We start from the raw sequence: 18,100 nt of genomic DNA on the forward strand, positions 1-18,100 counted from the left end.
TATAGGGACGGTACGTACATTAATTATGAACGTCGCGCGCGCGCGCGCGCGCGCGTCATATTTCTTCCACCTTTCGTATAGTAGTCTTTCATCCAGTCTGGTTTATTACGTTTTAGCTTAACATTTTCTACTCCGAAAAATAAGGTTCTTTAATTTTGAATTTGACTGAGTTTGGTATCATTGCAATCGTAAACTTACACTGAGTAAGAAGACCTCATTTGTTTAACCTGTAAATTCGAGCGAGAATGATAACATTTGATTAAAATTGACGAAAAATCAAATTATTTAAAAAAAAAATCGTCGCTAGATTGACATATTTTTTTTTTTTTTTAAATATTTTTATTTATGCATGCATGCTGTTCACAATTTCACAATTTATTGGAGTTAACATCAAATGAAAGAGAATATAATATATCAAATCATTTTCATTTTTACAATCCATTTGAATTGACTTCAATTATCAAAGACAAGTTGCAACTATTATTATACAGTATAAAGAATGAACACACAAAGGTGATGAAACACAATCAAACAGAGCTTGACTTGTTTAACTGTTAACACCTTTCAAATATATAATATATGACAAATAAAATTCCTAAAGGATTGTGAACTATTTATACCATTTAAAAAGAACCGTAAGAAAAAAGAAGTCTAGTAAAATGTCTTAAATATAGATCATAAGAGAATTAAATTCATGTTTCAATTAAATTTAGTTTATTCATTTCCATTAACATCACATTGCAAGAGCACAGGGGGAGGGTTTTGGGGGGTAACCCCCCCCCCTTTGGTATTTTTTTTGTGTAAACCCCCCCCCCTAAATTTCCCTAAAATCCCCCCCCCCCTTTTGGATTTTTTTTTTTTTTTTTTTTATTAAAAAAAAAAGAAAGAAAAAATTCCCATGGCTGACCTAAAAAAGCTGACCTTACCCCCCCCCCCAACGGAGCAAAATGTCAAATTTTCAAATTTCGATACCAAAAAAAAAAAGTGTCCTCTTAATCCCCCCCCCCCCCCCCACGCTTATTCAGCGGCTGGCTGAGTCGTTGCGAAATTTTCGGCCCGATTTATAAATGTTAAACACCCCCCCCCCCCCCCCCCCCTTGAAAAAATCCTGCGTACGCGCCTGCAAGAACACATACATTTGCAAGCAGAGTACTGTAAATAACATGCTCAATCTTTCACAGGAATAAACATAAGCACATTACAATACTAAACAATAATGGGAAAAGGGAAAAAACCCAAATAAATGAGTTTGGCGAGATATCTATCCATAAAGTAGTTGAAAAAAATGTGGTGAACACAATAAAGATTTGAATTTACATAAACTTATTTGCCCCAAAGAAAACTCGTATACAACAGAAACAAACAAAAACCCATATACTTATATTTATATTTCCAATATTGTTAGGTAGAGAATTCCATACATCTGGATTCCGGGTACTGTGGGCCCTCCATTGACGACAGGTTGATGGAGTGCCTCCCCGGGAAGGAATTTTGTTTGGGTGCGTGAGCTGCAGCTTAACAAACCATGGTTTGTTACAGGATCCAGGGCACATGATCTTATCTCCTTTAGGGTGTAATTTATTCTTTTGAAAAGGCTGTTCAAATGTACCGTTATTCATTAATTACGTACCTATACATACATGTACCAAAATATGGTATAAAACGAAAAAGTTCTTTTCTTGTTTTTTTTAAAGATAATTATGTAAAGTGAAGTTATACAACATTAGAAGCTTATACTGTAGATGTTTTATTCCACTTCATTCCATATGTCGTCGTTTATGTTTATTTTGTAATATATTAATAATGAAAAAGATTAAATTTCTATACTACTGTTTTCATAAATTTAGTTCTCAATTTTTTGTTACTTTACGTTTTACAAATTTGCAATTTCAGGCCATGCATACACTGCAAAAACCAGGGTGTTAAATATTCAACACCAGCATGGAATAGAAAAATATCAACACCCTTGGTGTTCATTTCATGTCCGATTGGCGAAAAATAACACCAACGGTGTGAAAATATTCAATTACAGGCTGATGGTGTCATATTTGGTGTTATAAAATCGCACATGCGCATAAGCTAGAGAATTCGACGAAAATCATTGGACGAAAGTTGTCATATGATCCGATATGCGCCTCTGCAGCTGCGCGCGCACAGCTAGACGAGAGCATGTGGCTAGAGAATTTCACTGGCACTGACTTGAAGTCTTGATTCTGGAGTAGTAATTCTTCAAATTAGGCCTAGATTCTAGATGTGAAGTGATCGAAGTGCATGCAACCATGCCATTAAGCGTCAGGGTCTGTTCAGCGGATCGAAGTATTAGAAAATACCTGCCTATAGATCCAGAAGACACAGTAGGATTCTTTGAACTCAGTAAGTGTACATGGTTCTTGTTTGTTATAAACTTTTATAGATCTAGCCTATAGTATTACGTGTTCGTCAGCTGGCGCTAGCCGCGCCTGTCGTTGGGTAGCCCAGGCCTAGAGGTCTAGGCCTAGTACTATGCCTTGGCTGTCCGGCCGGGTTGGGTATCCGGTCAGCATGATGCCATTTAATATTTTATGGATTTCTGAAAAATTATCATTGATAAATACTCCAAAGGGCAAACATTCATGATAGATCTAGACTAGGTCTAGATCTATATATTGTTATTTAATACATAGACCCTATTTGTTTCAAAATGTAAAGGAAAAATCAGTAGATCTAGACCTAGTCTAGGGCCTAATCCTGGGTTTTTGCAAAAATATCAGGTCTAGGCTAGATCTAGATCTAGATCTAGAAGTCTAGACTAGATCTAGACTCTAGATTTCTAGGCCTAACAGTTAGATCTAGAGTTCTAACGTTAGATCTGCATTGACATTAGGCCTAGATATCTAGATCTAGATCTAACGTTAGATCTAGACTAGATCTAGGCCTACCCCATTCATGTAATAAAAAAAATGCAAAAATAATAAACATGGAAATTCAATCTCTAGATCTAGATCTAGATCTAGACTATTTGTAGCGCACACAACAGTCCAAACTCCACCCCCGGTTGAGCTTGATGTCCCATTTAACAGTTTTAGGGTGTATTATAAAATGGCTCTAGATCTAGCCTAGTATTTTAAGCATCGTGATTGGTCAATACGCGTCACATGGCATTGACAAATTTTTGATGCAAGCACGATTTTGCAGAAATGAGTGCAGAAAAAGCGCAGTAAAAAGTTATATTGCACGGTGCGTACGCGTGACCATGGGGATCCAGTGCGCGCGCGTACGCGTAGTACTACGCTCCCTCGAGTGCATTGTAGGCTATAGGCTACGCGTAGCTAATATTGTACGCTCCAAGATCCACCATGATCCCCAGCGCAGCGTACGCGTTAGCTCTAGCTAGAGCGGGGTATTATTAGAAAGCAAATTTTTGTTTTACTTTTGCCTTGGATTTAGACCCGTTTTGACTTTTGGATTTTATAATGAAGCCAGGAATTTCAGCTGTCTGATGTAGACTCGTCTCTAGACACCCTATGCATTTTATTTTTAATCAAACAATGAATCCTGTAGACTTTTTGGTAAGCCTGCAAGGTCTTAGACCCTCATTTTATTTCTAGAACCAACATAACTCTAGATCTAGATCGAACTCTCGTATACTTAAGATCTAAACTTTTGTTTGTTGCTGTTTGTGTCGCTATTTTATAAAACAAATAACGCACTTGACCCTGTTGTGCGAAACGTAAATGCAGTGTTCGCTCGGTTTCTTCAGATGGTTCGCACTGTCAACTCGCCGCAAGCGGCTTGTTGCACAGAGCGGCACCAATATAAAGAAACCTCGCGCGTACTGCATTCACCGCTATTGCACTCTGGGACGTGCGTTATTTGTATACTATAGCACAGTTGGGCTTGTAGCAGCAGTTTTTGCAGCATTCGTTTATTATGACTGAGCCATCAATCTGTAAGAAACTGAAAAGTGCACTGTGATATTTATTCTCATTTATTTAATCTCTCCTACAGTCAGAAGAAAATTCCACATAAGGGATGGGGAAGATCTCGTACTTGTGGATGAACAAGAAGGGTTTGGTATAGACGATGACGTACTAGGAGATGTGGTGACCAGCAATCCCACAGTCAGCCTCATGGTGCTAAAAGAAGATGAAGAATGGTCTGGTAAGTTTTGGATAAAGTGCATTATAATACAAAATTGCAAATCCCTGCTAAATGTGATATCATCAGTAGCGGATTCAGGATTTTAAAATAGAGTTAGAGGGGTGCAAAGAGCATATTAAAAATAAAGAGGGGGCGCAGATCACAATTTAACCTTAGTAATGTGTATGTTCACGAGGTAATTCTCAAAATATAGAGGGGGCACATGCCGGGTGCGCCCCCTGCTGGATCCGCCACTGATCATTGTATGTGCATGCATGTTAAAATGAGTCAGCGTTCGTCTGGTAGCAGGTACAGTGTAGGCTTGTATGCTGTATAGAGTCTAGGGAATTAACATTTTGCTTTTCATAAGCAATAAATGAATGTGCAGTTCAAATTACAGGCACAGGTCTCAAAACTTGGTGGAGGAAAAAAAAACCTACCCTTTTTTGATGACGTAACCTTGCCACAAGAGCCGTGATTTGTGGGCGGTCAATGATCTAAATTCGAAGTCTAAAGATTATAAAAATTACAGATTCTTACAAATTGAATTTTTTAACAATGCAAACTTGCATTTAAAAAAAAAATGTCTTTAATTTAAATTGTGACCCCACCGAACAAATTTGAGGAGGGGACTGTGAAACGGGCGCCATACTTGTGTGTTTCTGTGCGTGTCTGTGTATGATCTTTGACCTTTTGCTTCAAAATCCTACAAAAGGCCACTCCTATGCCATTTCTCATCTGATTTTGATTCTGTTTGCTTTGTGTGATAGCACGAGGTGAGGGCTATTGGACCCATAGAAACCAATAAGTTTAATGGTTTCAATAGGGAAAGGGAAATAAAGGACCCATAGAAACCAGCAGAAAGGTTATATTGCTCCAATAGAAATCCAACACATACTTCTGTTGGTCCATTAGAAATCCATCAGAAAATTTTTGCTGATCCAATAATAGGAATCCAACAATTTCTTTCTGTTAGTCTTATACTTATAGAAAACCATCATGAAAGAATTCTGTTGGATTATATTGGACAGACCTATTGGTTTCATTGGGAACAGTCCAATGGAAAAGTAATTGAACATTTCTAAATGCTAGTATTATAATTCACTTAGACATGAATGAATGCATCAATTAACAAATTGTCCATTAAAAAATGCTCAAGTATTATAAAATTAACAAATGTGTCAGACCAATATAACTTAGCTGGTTTCTGATGGTTTTAGACTAATAGAAATTTATATGCAGTTGGACCTCCCTTATCCAGTCTCCTTTATCCAGATCACTTGAGAATTTGCCTATTTTACTCAAATAATTAGCGGAACCAACAAAGATTTCAAGCATACATGTAATATCGCAAACTATTTGGGTTACTTATATACATTATTCCCAACATTGTTATTACACATTCAATTCAATTTTTCATGATCAGAAACATGCATTCATTCAAACTCGGCAACTGCATGTTTTGAATATAGGATTCCCTTATGCATGTTAGTGCTGATCCCAAGTGTGGGGATAAAGGAGGCCCAACTGTATTCAATTCTACCAAAGTTTAAGATGCCAGTATTCATTGTTTTTTAACAGTGCTCATGGCTTTATATCTTTTTTTCTTTATTAAAGGTTCAGATGTACATAGCATCACAAGTGCAGACACTATCAAGGTGGATACCAGCTCCTCTTCCCTGAGTAGCTCAGAATCTGATTCAAGTTTTTGCTCCAGTAGAAAGAGGCCACGATTAAATGCCCTCAGTGAATCAGGTGCAATCACTGACAACTCTTGTGAGGTAAGGTTAAGAAAAAATTGTTTGCTTCATTTCAATCTCAGCTATCATAATCAACATAATATAAGGGACTCATCACCTATACGGATTTCATATTATTTAAAATTGAAAATGATATTGGGAGAAAAAAAATACATCTAGTGTAGTTAGAACTAACATTGTAAATTAATATTTCCTGTAGTAAGGTTTTTGTAATGGTATAGGTTAACATTAGGCAACTAATTTGATTTCTTTTTTGGTACATCTAAGCTGACGACTCCTGTAAGATATTGGCCATCTTTTTTGCTTCGTCATCTGTCATAAGTTTTCCATAAACTTTTACAGTTTCATTTTCTTCCAATGGGTGGTATGATTTCAAACAAATGATATTATGTCTAGAGGTTTAAATTGAATTGCCAAATTTTATGAAATGTTTTAGAAATGGGAAAGAGAAATGAGGTAAATAATCATCGAATAATACATCTCATGATCTGGTTCCATATAGACCTCTGAGGGTATCAAGGAAAAGGACTAATATCAAAATTAAAAAGTTGAAGATGAGATGCATCGATTGTTACATAACCTTTATTGTAGTGTTCATGATGATCCCAAACATAGAATAGTTTCCTGCTGTATTGTTTGTGGATATGAAAGTAATGAACACTGTTCAGGGCACTTTAGACGGTCTCCCCATGGCATTGGGCTTGCATGTCTATATTAAGTAGAAAGAATTAACTCGCATTACAATAAACACAAATTTACCTGTAGCCTCATGTGTCCCCTCGTGTGTGTGTATGTGCGTGTGTGCATATGTGTGTTTGGGGTGTTTGTGGGAGTGTGTATTTAACAATATTTAAACTATTTCAAGCTCTATAAATAAATATATTATTATTTAGAATTTATGATTATTGGCCATATATCAATTTTAATATCATAATGTACCTATATAAATTCATAGTCATTCATAAAATTTCGTGCCCTTAGAAAGGTCAGTATGAATTAAAGTGCCTGAAAGTGCATTATAAACTCAATATGTTTATTTATGACTTAATGGGATGATTTACCTGTTTGCAGTTTGTACAAGAAATTTTGCGGCACAGAGGTGATGCCATTCTCCGAGAGTATGAATTGACTGGAGCACTTCAAGATAAAACTAGACGGCAGATGATTAACCTTTTGGTAGCCCACATGCAAGAACACTATGGGTAAGTGCCAGCAAATTTTCTTTTATGATTGTGTAAATGCACATAATAATTATCAGGTACTACCAATTATGTGAAAAGAAACTGAGGTAACATGGTCAACTTTAAAGGAATTTGTTGTCTCTTCAAAATCATTTTTCAAAATATTCATTTTTTATGCCTCCGCCACCGTCAGGTGGTGCCGGAGGCATTATGTTTTCGGGGTTGTCCGTCCGTCCTTCCGTCCGTGCGTCCGTGTGTCCGTCCGTCCGTCCGTCCGTCGGAAACTTGTTACCACGATAACTTCAGAACTACTGGACGGATTTTTACCAAACTTGACACAAGTATTTATATACATGTGAGGATGATCTGATTAGATTTGGGGTTTAGGGGGTCAAAGGGCAAAGGTCACAGGGCCAAACAAAAATTGTAAAAAATTACCCGAAAAAAGCTCGATATTGCTATAACTTCAGACAAATTGAACTAATTTCTTTCAAACCTAGCTCAATTATGTATTAGCATGGGAGGAAGAAGATTTTGGGTTCACGGGGTCAAAGTTCATAGTGCCCAAAATTTGTAAAATCACCCAAAATGTTTCGGATTTCCAATGGCATGGAACAAGCAATAATATCTTTCTGATCGCATGATGGCAGAGGCTTAAATTTTGACCGTGCGTGGTCGAAGATTCATCTAGTTTTAAATGTGATTTGCACATGATGGTTATCAGGTATTACCAGTCTTGTGAGTGACATTTTTGGGTCATTACGTTAAAATAGATTAATGCCGTAGATGTTAGCGGCCTCATCGTCATGAGGCCTCACTTTATAAATGTATTATGAACTAACCATGTGATATTTTGAGATTTTAAAGTAATAAAAAAATACTAAACTATAGCAAATTATATGATGCAGACGAGACCACTAGGGGTATGCTACTTGTTATCAACATACTAAGTTCTGTTTTAATAGAGCCAGTCATGAGTCCATATGACTGTAATTCTCATACAGGAGATGTGCTTTCTTATTTCACAGCAAACATCCAAAAGCAGCTATGAAAACCAAATATGCCATGGGGATAGTGAATCTGTTTCCAAGACTCAAGGATCCGTTTACTAGCACAGGTCATGTAAGTATTATAATCTGGGCCCATATTCAAATAAATACTTTGACTAAGTAAGTTTTTTTACTAAGTATTTTGGCTAAGGTATTTACTTATTTTGTATTCAATTCAGTTCTTAGCATTTTACTTTAGTAAGTCAAAATTTAAGTAAAATACTTATTGAGAGGCATTGTGACATCACGATTTTGTGACCAAATGATGCGCAATCAACACATTGCACCAAAAATGCGCTACTTCATAATTCTCCGCAGCTGAGAGTGACTGCGCACATACATGTAAGCCTTCATCTACCAGTTAAATTTGTAAATGCTTTGGCTTAAGTCTCCTCTAGAGGTGTCTTAAATTTAAAGTAAAATACTTAGCCAAATTTATGAATTGAATACCAAAATCTGCAAAGTATTTTATCCGAGCAAAAATCTAAGAAAAAATATTTATTTTTCTGACTGAAGTATTTAATTGAATATGGGCCCTGCATGGTCCTCTCTGATAAGAAGGTATTGCATTCCATTAATCAAAAGAAAACTTATGATACTCTGATAAGATAAAAATACCCTCAAAATCTCTCTAAATTATATTCTGAGAAGAATTTTTTTTTTTAAATTTTATCTTGTGTAGGTCACACTCCACCATCTTTGGCACAATATCCAATAAGAAATGTATGATACCATTCTACTCTCCTTCACAACCACTCAAAACTCTTTTTTTCTTGAAGTGGGGCAGAGTGATGGCTGCTTCCTTGTATCAAAGTCAAGATGCTTGCATTATATGACACTAATGCTACTTTGCTAAAATTTCTTTGAAAACTACAATTTCTCATCACATCATTTTGTGCATCATTTCAAGGTTAATATTATCAACAAAAAGCTTATACATACATTTTCAACCACGCGGTCAAAGATTCATCTCGTTCTTTCACTTTAGGAAGCTTATTTTGATGCAAGAAGTAACACGGGATTCCTGGCTGCTAGAATAAAAAATGTTAACCGCACAACAGAGGAGAAGACATCCAACCCATTACCCAAGCCATCAAGCAGAGATGGTGGTCCTGGGAAGGTCCGAGAAGGTGACCAAGAATCTGCTCCAGGCTGCACCTATGATGAAGACCTCAACTGGTTACGACACTGTCCAACATTAGAACGTGATTCTACCCTGGTTGTTGAAAAGATGAAATCCACTTTTCCTGTTAGACAGCATATGGTCAGGGACGGACGCTCCGCATCGGATATTTTGGAACAGTTTCCTTTTGAAACTGTTCCAGGTTTGGTAAGTGTTACAAAAAAATTTACTCCTAATTCTTGATTTAGCCTCTCAGGCCTAAGGCAACAAAATTATGTGTATGGGAATTAAAGCATCAGAATTATTACTTGGCACTGAGGCATCAAATTCATATTTCTCTGTTTTATTATATATGTTTGAGATTTTGAAAATATCAGTCCGAAGATTCTGCCAGTTTTATCCTTCAATCTGTATCTGTATTTACCGCATGTGACTGTCTGTTGGTGAACAATCACCATTACTGGTTGTCATGTACCTTTGGACAGTGAGCATCAACATGAGTGATATCTAGCAAATCTAATCTATTTCAAAGGTCCAGCAAGTTTCATTCATGTATGGATTTTGTGTAGAGAGACCTTCAAAAGTACTTCTTAGTGGTTGCTATTCAGATAAATATTTGAAGAATCCCCTTTTCCTGGATCTGGGGTGTGTATATATGGGGGTCTGAGCTTTGACGGTACCTTATTATATTGCTGATTTAGTCTAACTGGGGTATCTGTACTGTAAAATTATGCATAGTTTATTTTTTCTCTCTTTTCCCCGTTTTCCTTTTACATGTATTCTTGCAGATTGAGGTAGATTTTCGGAAACTTTTTCCTGAAAATCACTCGCGTTTCCTGACCAAATGGCCCGAGTTGAAGCCCAAGGTTGTTACACTTGCAAGACAACTTCTGAAGCAGAAAGGAAACTTGACAGTGATGGAGCTTCTGTCATCTTATGACAGTTCTGATCAAAATAAAGAAGGTATTTTTGCACATTCCCTTGAATGCACCCTCCGATGTCATAAAGGGTGGAATTCTTGATGGTGGTTTATTTGAGACCATGGATAAACCATTGATAGGTTAGTTTAAATTTGAGCATATATGTGCTTCACACAAGCATGTTCATTGGACAAGTTTTAGAATACATGCAAATCTAATCCAATCCATGGTTTTGAACCAAGTTTAGACCTTGGTCTTAAACCACCATTGAGAATTCCACCAAAGAGCTTGCAGTCTCATTAAAAATGTATATTAAGGGACAAGTATGCTGAAATCACAAAAAATGACCCATCCCAATTAAAACAATTCCCCCCCCCCCTTTTTTTTGTCAACTCCTCCAACAAATTATATTTATCTGGAAGGCTGGGATACAGTAGGGTTATTGGGCATCTCAAATAATGTGGACTCTTGTTGCAATGAGAATTACAAAAAATTACATTACATGCCCACTTGGCAAAGTTATTTGTAGTTGGAACATGCTCTCCATAATTCTTTTATTATATTAATTATATAATTATGAAGAAGAAATTTATATAATTATGAAGAAAAAAGTTTGTTGCATGGCCCATTGTGGAATCTTTATAAGGATTATCACATTGCCAATCATTACTTTTGAAATAGAATGAGCTTCTGTTTTGAAACAAAGCATCATGTTTATATGTTCACTTTGTTATTTTTCTTCCTCAGATATGATATGCATGGCTTATTATCTTATAATATGAACTTGAATCGACCCCACAGGACCCTGCATTTACATATTAGCAGCTTGCTTGTGTTTACTCTGTCTTTATTTGAAGATAAATGCTTTAGAATTCAGAAAATCATGATATTTTTGTTTTTCTTCATTAGTTAACTTTGAAAAATATGGTGGCCCATAGGGGACATATTTGATAAATTGTTAATTGCAACATTTGATTCCAGTATTGATGCAATTTTTGTGATTTAATCATGAAAAGGATGTCAAATTGGGTAGAAGCATGTTAAATTCAGTAGAACAAGAAAAAAATTGTAAAAAAAAAAACATGAACTTATGCTACTAAAGAGTTTGTTATATATGTGTCAACAGAGAACAATCTAGGTTAGGTGCTTTGCCATGAATGTTGCCTTCTCCCATGCATAAATATCCCGTTTATTATTTTCCTATTGATTTCTTTTTTCCCATTCCCCTTTGTATAAATTCTCATAAGAAAGAAGAAGAAGGCGTTGCTATAAGTGTCAGTAAAATTTCTCCAAGGGTGCCAAGCTGGCATTAATTGGATTTTTGGTTTAGTACCCCTAAACTGCATTAACAGCCACTTGCATGCTTTGGCTATAATATTGATAAGTCCTCGACTATATACTTATTTCTTATAATAGTTTCTTGTTACAGGCTATTTTGATTCAAATTTTAGCAGGTCAGTTTGTAATTATTTTGGTACATTTAACTTCTATTTTTCACCTTGATCAACATGTAAGCCTGTTTAATAATAACCATTTTCATTTTGTAATGCACAGGATGGAATTCCAGCACATCTGCTATCCTCCTCCTCTTGTGCCTATTGCCTCCTGCAAGCCAAGGGAAGTCCAAAGCTGCGTCAGCAAAAGTGTCCATTTCTTCAGCTCTCTCGAGGGTTATTCAATTTCAGAAGGTATTTAGCTTTTCATTACGAAAGAGAACTGTAAATATTAAGTACCGGTAATACCCTGTCACATAAAACACATTCTTGCTGCATTAAAAAAAAAGTTTCAGAAAGCATCGTGATGTGTGTTCAAAGAGAACAATTATATTGGTTTATGATCTCTTACATGAAGAGGCTTAGACTGATTTGGACAGAGAAGGTGCTCGAGAAATTTAGGCCTATTCAAAAACTTCACCCGCCTTGAAATTGGTCGGAGTAAAATAAACTAGAACAGTAGACATCAAGATTTGCAAACAAATACTAGGAACATGTTGTGTATGAAAACATAGTAACAACTTGTGTGATATATCAGGCATGTTGCCTTTGATTTTCACAGCCCTACATGGAGAATCAATAAATGAAAAGGAATATTTCATGCCACAAATTTGCTGCAAGTTAATAATAGTGCAGAAATTGCAGTATCTTTATTTTTCGTACTCCTTTTGTGGAAGTTGAAATGTCTTGACCACATTAGAAAGACCCTTTTTAATCATATACATAAAACAAGCTTTGAAAGTACTTGCATTTTTACCCCTCTACAGGGTAAGAAAAATTGTATTTCATTACAAAAAATATCATCTGATATTTTGATGTTATATCATTTGATGGACCAATTCCAATTCTTTTCTTTGATGTAAATTTGATTTGGTTTTATGTCCTACATTATTGTCCAATAACCCTTTTGTAAAAACACAATTTCCCCCAGTACTACATGTAAGGCTGTCTTTTAAAAATGTTGATCGAAATATGTTGTTCATTGAAATGCGTTGAGTATTGAAATGCGTTGAGTGCTAGTTACATTCTATACAAATAATTTGTTTTCAACACAGACAGGAGGGAGTATTCAAGCATTCCTCGACAACACAAAAGAGACCAAGAGTCAACCGTTCCTTCTGGCAATTGGCAATTCCAAGGCCCGAATCACCAACTACATGATCATTGTGGATCACAAGGCCATTCCATGTTCGGCACGCACGGTCGAAGCAGCAGTAGATTTACTCTTCAAGACCCACTTTGTCTTTGGCCTGCAGTACTGCTTGTCTCTGCGGCAGTTCTGGACTTTTGTCCAGACTGCCATTTTTGAAATCGATATCGGAGTGTCCCGGGAAACACCAAGAGTACGTGAAATTAGATCGAAATTGTTAGCACCATGATTTGCTTCAAATGCCACAAACAGTTTGCAATACCCAAATTGGTTCAACATTTGAGATTGAAACATGGAGTTATTGAAGATGGTAAAGAAGTATTGACCTGTGGGCAGGGAGCTTGTGCGAGAACATTTCATACTTTTCGAGGATTTCGGGGACATTTGCAGACTCACCTTAAAACCGATTTTCCAGATAATAAAGAGCAGTCTAATGAAAATGATAAAGTGAGTGACTTTCCTGAAGAAAGTCTTGAAAGTCTTCAAGAATACAATATTAATAATGATGAGATTGTTGAAGATCAGGATGTATATGAAGATGACATTTTATCTGTAGATACCTTGAACAGGCAGTGTGTAAATGTAATTTCAAAATTTTCAGCAAATAGTGCAAACTCTGGAAAAGTTGTAAATGATGTAGTAGAAACAACCAGTGCGATTGTAGGTGATGTAGTAAAAAGTGCATCGGCAGCCGTTACAGCTGCTTTCTTAAAACATAAGCTGCCTATAGAATCCGAGGCTTATAAGGAGATTCAAACACATTTTGCTATGCTTGAAAAGCCCTTTGAAAATTTGAATTCAGAATATAAGCGGACAAAGTATTGTGAATCAATTGGACTTGTTGAACCACAAGAAATCAAGTTAGGCATCCGATATGATAGTCGTCTCAATAAAAGAACTAAGCAGTATGAACAGATTGCTATTGAAGATACATTTGTTTACGTTCCCATTTTAGATTCTTTGAAGCAGCTTTTAAGCAATAAAGATATATTGCATTTTGCTACTCATGACCATAAGAGCACAGATGGTGTAATGAGAGATTATTGTGATGGTTCACAATTTGAGAAAACCCCTCTTTTCCATGAAGATGAGAATGCCCTCCAAATTCACTGTTTTTATGATGATTTCGAGACTGTGAACCCCATTGGTTCAAAAACAAAAATTCACAAGATAGGTGCTTTATATTTCATTTTGAAAAATCTGCCACCAAAGTATAATTCCAATCTTTCCAATATCAATCTTATAGCTCTATGGTATGCTGAAGATGCCAAGAAATATGGATTTAATGCTATTCTCAAGCACATTGTAAAAGACATTAATATCCTGTCAACAGTTGGCATTGCTCTCCCTAATGGAATTGTGAAGAAGGGGACCATTACTCAAATAAGTGCTGATAATCTTGGTGCTAATTCCCTACTGGGATTTGTAGAGAGCTTTTCTGCTCATTATTACTGTCGATTATGTGTTACAAGTAAGGAAGAGGCACAGAACAAATTCAAAGAGGTTTCAATGGATATGCGCACCAGGCAGACTTATGAGCAACATTTAGAAGAAGCTGAAGCTCAAACTACCCAGTCACATGTGTTTGGAGTGAAACAAAAGACTGTATTGAATGATTGTATTTACTTTCATGTCTTGGCAAACTTTTCACTAGATATAATGCATGATCTTTTGGAAGGCATAGTTCAGTATGAGCTGAAACTTGTTCTAGAGTATTTCATATATGAAAGGCAACCGCCCCTCTTGTCCCAAGATGAACTGAATCAGAGAGTCGCCAGCCATTGCTTAAACCGTACAGATAACAAGAACAAACCATCCTTTATTAAACTTAGGTCAGCTAGGAATGATGTTGGACAGAAGGCTATGCAAGCATGGTGCTTGATTCGAAATCTGCCATTCATAATTGCTCAAGACATTGAAGAAGGAAATGTCTACTGGGAATTGCTACTTAGATTACTAGATTGTATGGACATTATTTTTGCTCCTCAATTGACAGCAGGCTTGATAGCCCAATTGTCTATTCTTACTGAAGAACATCACACACATTTCCAGAAAACCTTTCCTGACAGAAGGTTGTTGCCAAAACACCACTTTATGGTGCATTATCCAACGTGTTTGAGAGAAGTTGGGCCACTCATACATGTATGGTGTATGAGGTACGAAGCGAAACATCACTATTTTGGCCGTGTTGCAGAATCTGTGCGTAATTACAAAAACATTTGTAAATCACTTGCCAAAAAACATCAGACAGCACTAACGTTCCATCTTCAGTCAAACCATCCTTTGGAATATCTGGAGGTTGGGCCAGGTAGTTCACTACTTTTGTCAGATTTAGATGAAAATATTGGACAGATTGTGCAAGAGCAAATCCAAGTAGAGGATCTTTCTACTGAATTATTTGATGCCAACTGGGTTAAAGTACATGGAACACATTATCAGTTGTCACTTCTGGTCTGCCATGATGTTAGCGAGCTTCCTCTGTTTGGTCAAATAGAGCATATCATTGTACACAATAGCACTGTATTTTTTGTACTTGTCCAATTAGATACAGTGTATTACAATTCACACTATCATGCCTATGCAGTAGAATTTAGTTTTCCACGTTGTCATGTAGTGAAGAATCAAAAGGAACTTGTTGACTACAAACCACTAGATTTGATGACAACTTTGTCGAAGACAGACTCGAGGAAGTATGTAGCACCAAGGCATGTACTTTTTAAGTAATTTAAAGCTTTCAAGCTAATGTCTGGTTTTGCTTAGTGGTATCAATTGGTTTTAAAAATAATTTTGATCAATAATATTTTGGACTCTTAATTGTTAACATCTTTAAATTGGTTAATTCGAAACCAAATTGAAGTCAAATAGCTGTTGTATATTTTCTTTTTTTTTCTTACAAGAAAAACAATTCTATGATGTTTGTGCATGAAAGCCAGTGAACTAGAAGTGCATGGACTGATTTTTGTTGTTGTTGTTTATATCCTGTTGGAAAAACGAGCAGCGAATTAGTTGATATAGAAATGCATAATTTTACTTTTTGATTTTTTCTCCCAGGAGTAAAATGGGAAATACATGTTTGTAAACAGAAAGCTGTAAAAGAATGTTCACCTATATTAGAATGAATGTGGAATTTATAGTGTTTTTTTAATGTTTTTGAAACATTTGTTTAACCCTTTACAAGCAGTGAAGGAGATAAAAATCCCCTGAAATAATTAAATCATCCTGAATCTCAATGGTTGCAGGCCTGTGGTAAAAAAAAATCTTGTTAAACAAAACTGCTGGATAAGATTTGTTAGTTTTGCTATTGTTCTTGAAGGCTGCTTCCTAGCATAAGACATTAAAAAGCCTTACTATAATTAGTCTGCGAGCACAGACCATTGGCTTCGGTTTTGCAATTTGCATAGTGCACGATGTAAAATGGAATATGTTTGTAAACAGAAAGCTGTAAAAGAATGTTCACCTATATTAGAATGAATGTAGAATTTATAGTGTTTTTTCAATGTTTTTGAAACATTTGTTTAACCCTTTACAAGCAGTGAAGCTAGGAGATAAAAATCCCCTGAAATAATTAAATCATCCTGAATCTCAATGGTTGCAGGCCTGTGGTAAAAAAATCTTGTTCAACAAAACTGCTGGATGAGATTTGTTAGTGTTGCTATTGTTCTAGCATAAGAAATTAAAGTCATACTATAATTAGTCTGCGGGCACAGACCATTGGCTTCGGTTTTGCAATTTGCATAGTGCACGATGTAGAGTCTGCATTTAGAGACTACATATACACATACAGTTATGCTCCCTTTAAGGGATCATGATATGAGTGAAAGTAGTCTCTGACTGCAGACTCTGAAATATGCACTACGAAACTTGCGAAAAACCGAAGCCGAGAGTCTGCCTGCAGATTATACTAGCAGTTTCCAAGGTTTTTTTTTTTGGGGGGGGGGGCACTCTGTATATTTCATATGAAAAAGATTCTGTGATATTTTCCTTCAGCATGCATGTACTAGGATTCAAGGTGAAATGTGTCAAAATTCTTATTAGCTACATAATTCACTCTGATGTAGAAGCATAATGTTTGTTGTTTTTTTGTTTTGTCTTCATTTATACATGCATTTTGCATCCTGTTTAGTTTCTATTTATTAGAAACGACTTTGATTTTTCATTCCTTGAAAGGAATTATGACATTGTTTAAAGTTTTTATATTGGAAAATTTTTAGTTACTTGTTTCATCCTTTTTTTTTTTTACTTATAAGGTTGGATTCATAATAACAGATTTTGAATGATTTTTAGTTACTTGTTTCATCCTTTTTTTTTTACTTATAAGGGTGGATTCATAATAACAGATTTTGAATGATTTAAAAAAGTGTGTTTTGTTGTATTCAGACAAATGAGTCACAGATTTTGAATACATGACAAAAGGATTTAATGTTGAACCATACAAGATAAAAACGCTAAGCATCATTGATTTCAACATGAATGAAAACAAGTTGTTTAATTTATTGATTAAACAAGCACCATGTGTTTTTGTTTACGAAAAAAAATTGTTTCTTTTCACTTCTTGTGTGTATTTGAATATTTTCTGTGCATGTGTTAAGATGGAGTGAGCTGGAATGAATTGTTGGTGTTGAAAGAATGGTGTGTTGAGTTTTTTAAACACTGAGACTAGCATTGAATTGCAATACCAAGAGTAGAAAAGTAGTAGACCTTTAGTGTTATATAACACCAAAAATAGGATTTATTGCAACACCGAAGAATGGTGCTGGATTTTATATTAACACCATAAATAGAATTGGATTGCAACACCAAGAGCAGAATTATACTATTTAATTCTAGAATTGGTGTAAAATAACACCAACAATAGAATTGAAGTGCAACACCAAGAGTAGAATTAAAATTATTTCATTCCAGGCGGTGGTGTTAAATAACACCAGAAATCAGATTCATTGTTACACCAGAAAATGGTGTAGGATTTTATATTAACACCAAAAATAGAATTGAATTGCAACACCAAGAGTAGAATTGAATCATTCAAATCCAGACCTTGGTGTTAAATAACACCAACTGGTGTTTTCCGATATAGATACCGGAATGGTGTTAATATTAACACCTATGGTGTTGAATTTAACACCACTGTTTTTGCAGTGTAGAATCATTCTCTGTTTATTTGAATAACATGTTATTATCGAGGCATCAAATACGTTTTCATAAGTGAAGTGATTCCGGAACAAAGTGTTTCATCAAATGTTCCGTAATTTTAAATGTATTTCATGGTTGAGATGCTCAAAATTAGTGAGCTCATCATTATGAAAGT

At 35.7% G+C, this 18,100-nt stretch overlaps 1 protein-coding gene across 1 annotated transcript; it reads left to right on the forward strand.

The window, feature by feature from the left end:
* Positions 1-1,906: 1,906 nt before the first annotated feature.
* Positions 1,907-15,854, forward strand: LOC115929980. The gene is made up of 9 exons (XM_031000221.1): positions 1,907-2,373; positions 3,988-4,140; positions 5,737-5,900; positions 6,951-7,081; positions 8,089-8,182; positions 9,098-9,439; positions 10,021-10,195; positions 11,707-11,840; positions 12,701-15,854. The coding sequence occupies exons 1-9, from the start codon at positions 2,280-2,282 to the stop codon at positions 13,022-13,024; spliced, it is 1,611 nt and encodes a 536-aa protein (XP_030856081.1). The 5' UTR covers positions 1,907-2,279; the 3' UTR covers positions 13,025-15,854.
* Positions 15,855-18,100: the final 2,246 nt, after the last annotated feature.

Source organism: Strongylocentrotus purpuratus, unplaced genomic scaffold (assembly GCF_000002235.5).
Source record: "Strongylocentrotus purpuratus isolate Spur 01 unplaced genomic scaffold, Spur_5.0 spur5_scaffold_6, whole genome shotgun sequence".
NCBI classification, from domain to species: Eukaryota; Metazoa; Echinodermata; class Echinoidea; order Camarodonta; family Strongylocentrotidae; genus Strongylocentrotus; species Strongylocentrotus purpuratus.

Excerpts from the sequence above, each read along its gene's own strand:
- LOC115929980 (XM_031000221.1), top strand. The coding sequence starts at position 2,280 with ATGCCATTAAGCGTCAGGGTCTGTTCAGCGGATCGAAGTATTAGAAAA. Across the intron at positions 9,440-10,020 it reads TTGAAACTGTTCCAGGTTTG|ATTGAGGTAGATTTTCGGAA; the intron begins GTAAGTGTTACA and ends GTATTCTTGCAG. Across the intron at positions 10,196-11,706 it reads TTCTGATCAAAATAAAGAAG|GATGGAATTCCAGCACATCT; the intron begins GTATTTTTGCAC and ends TGTAATGCACAG.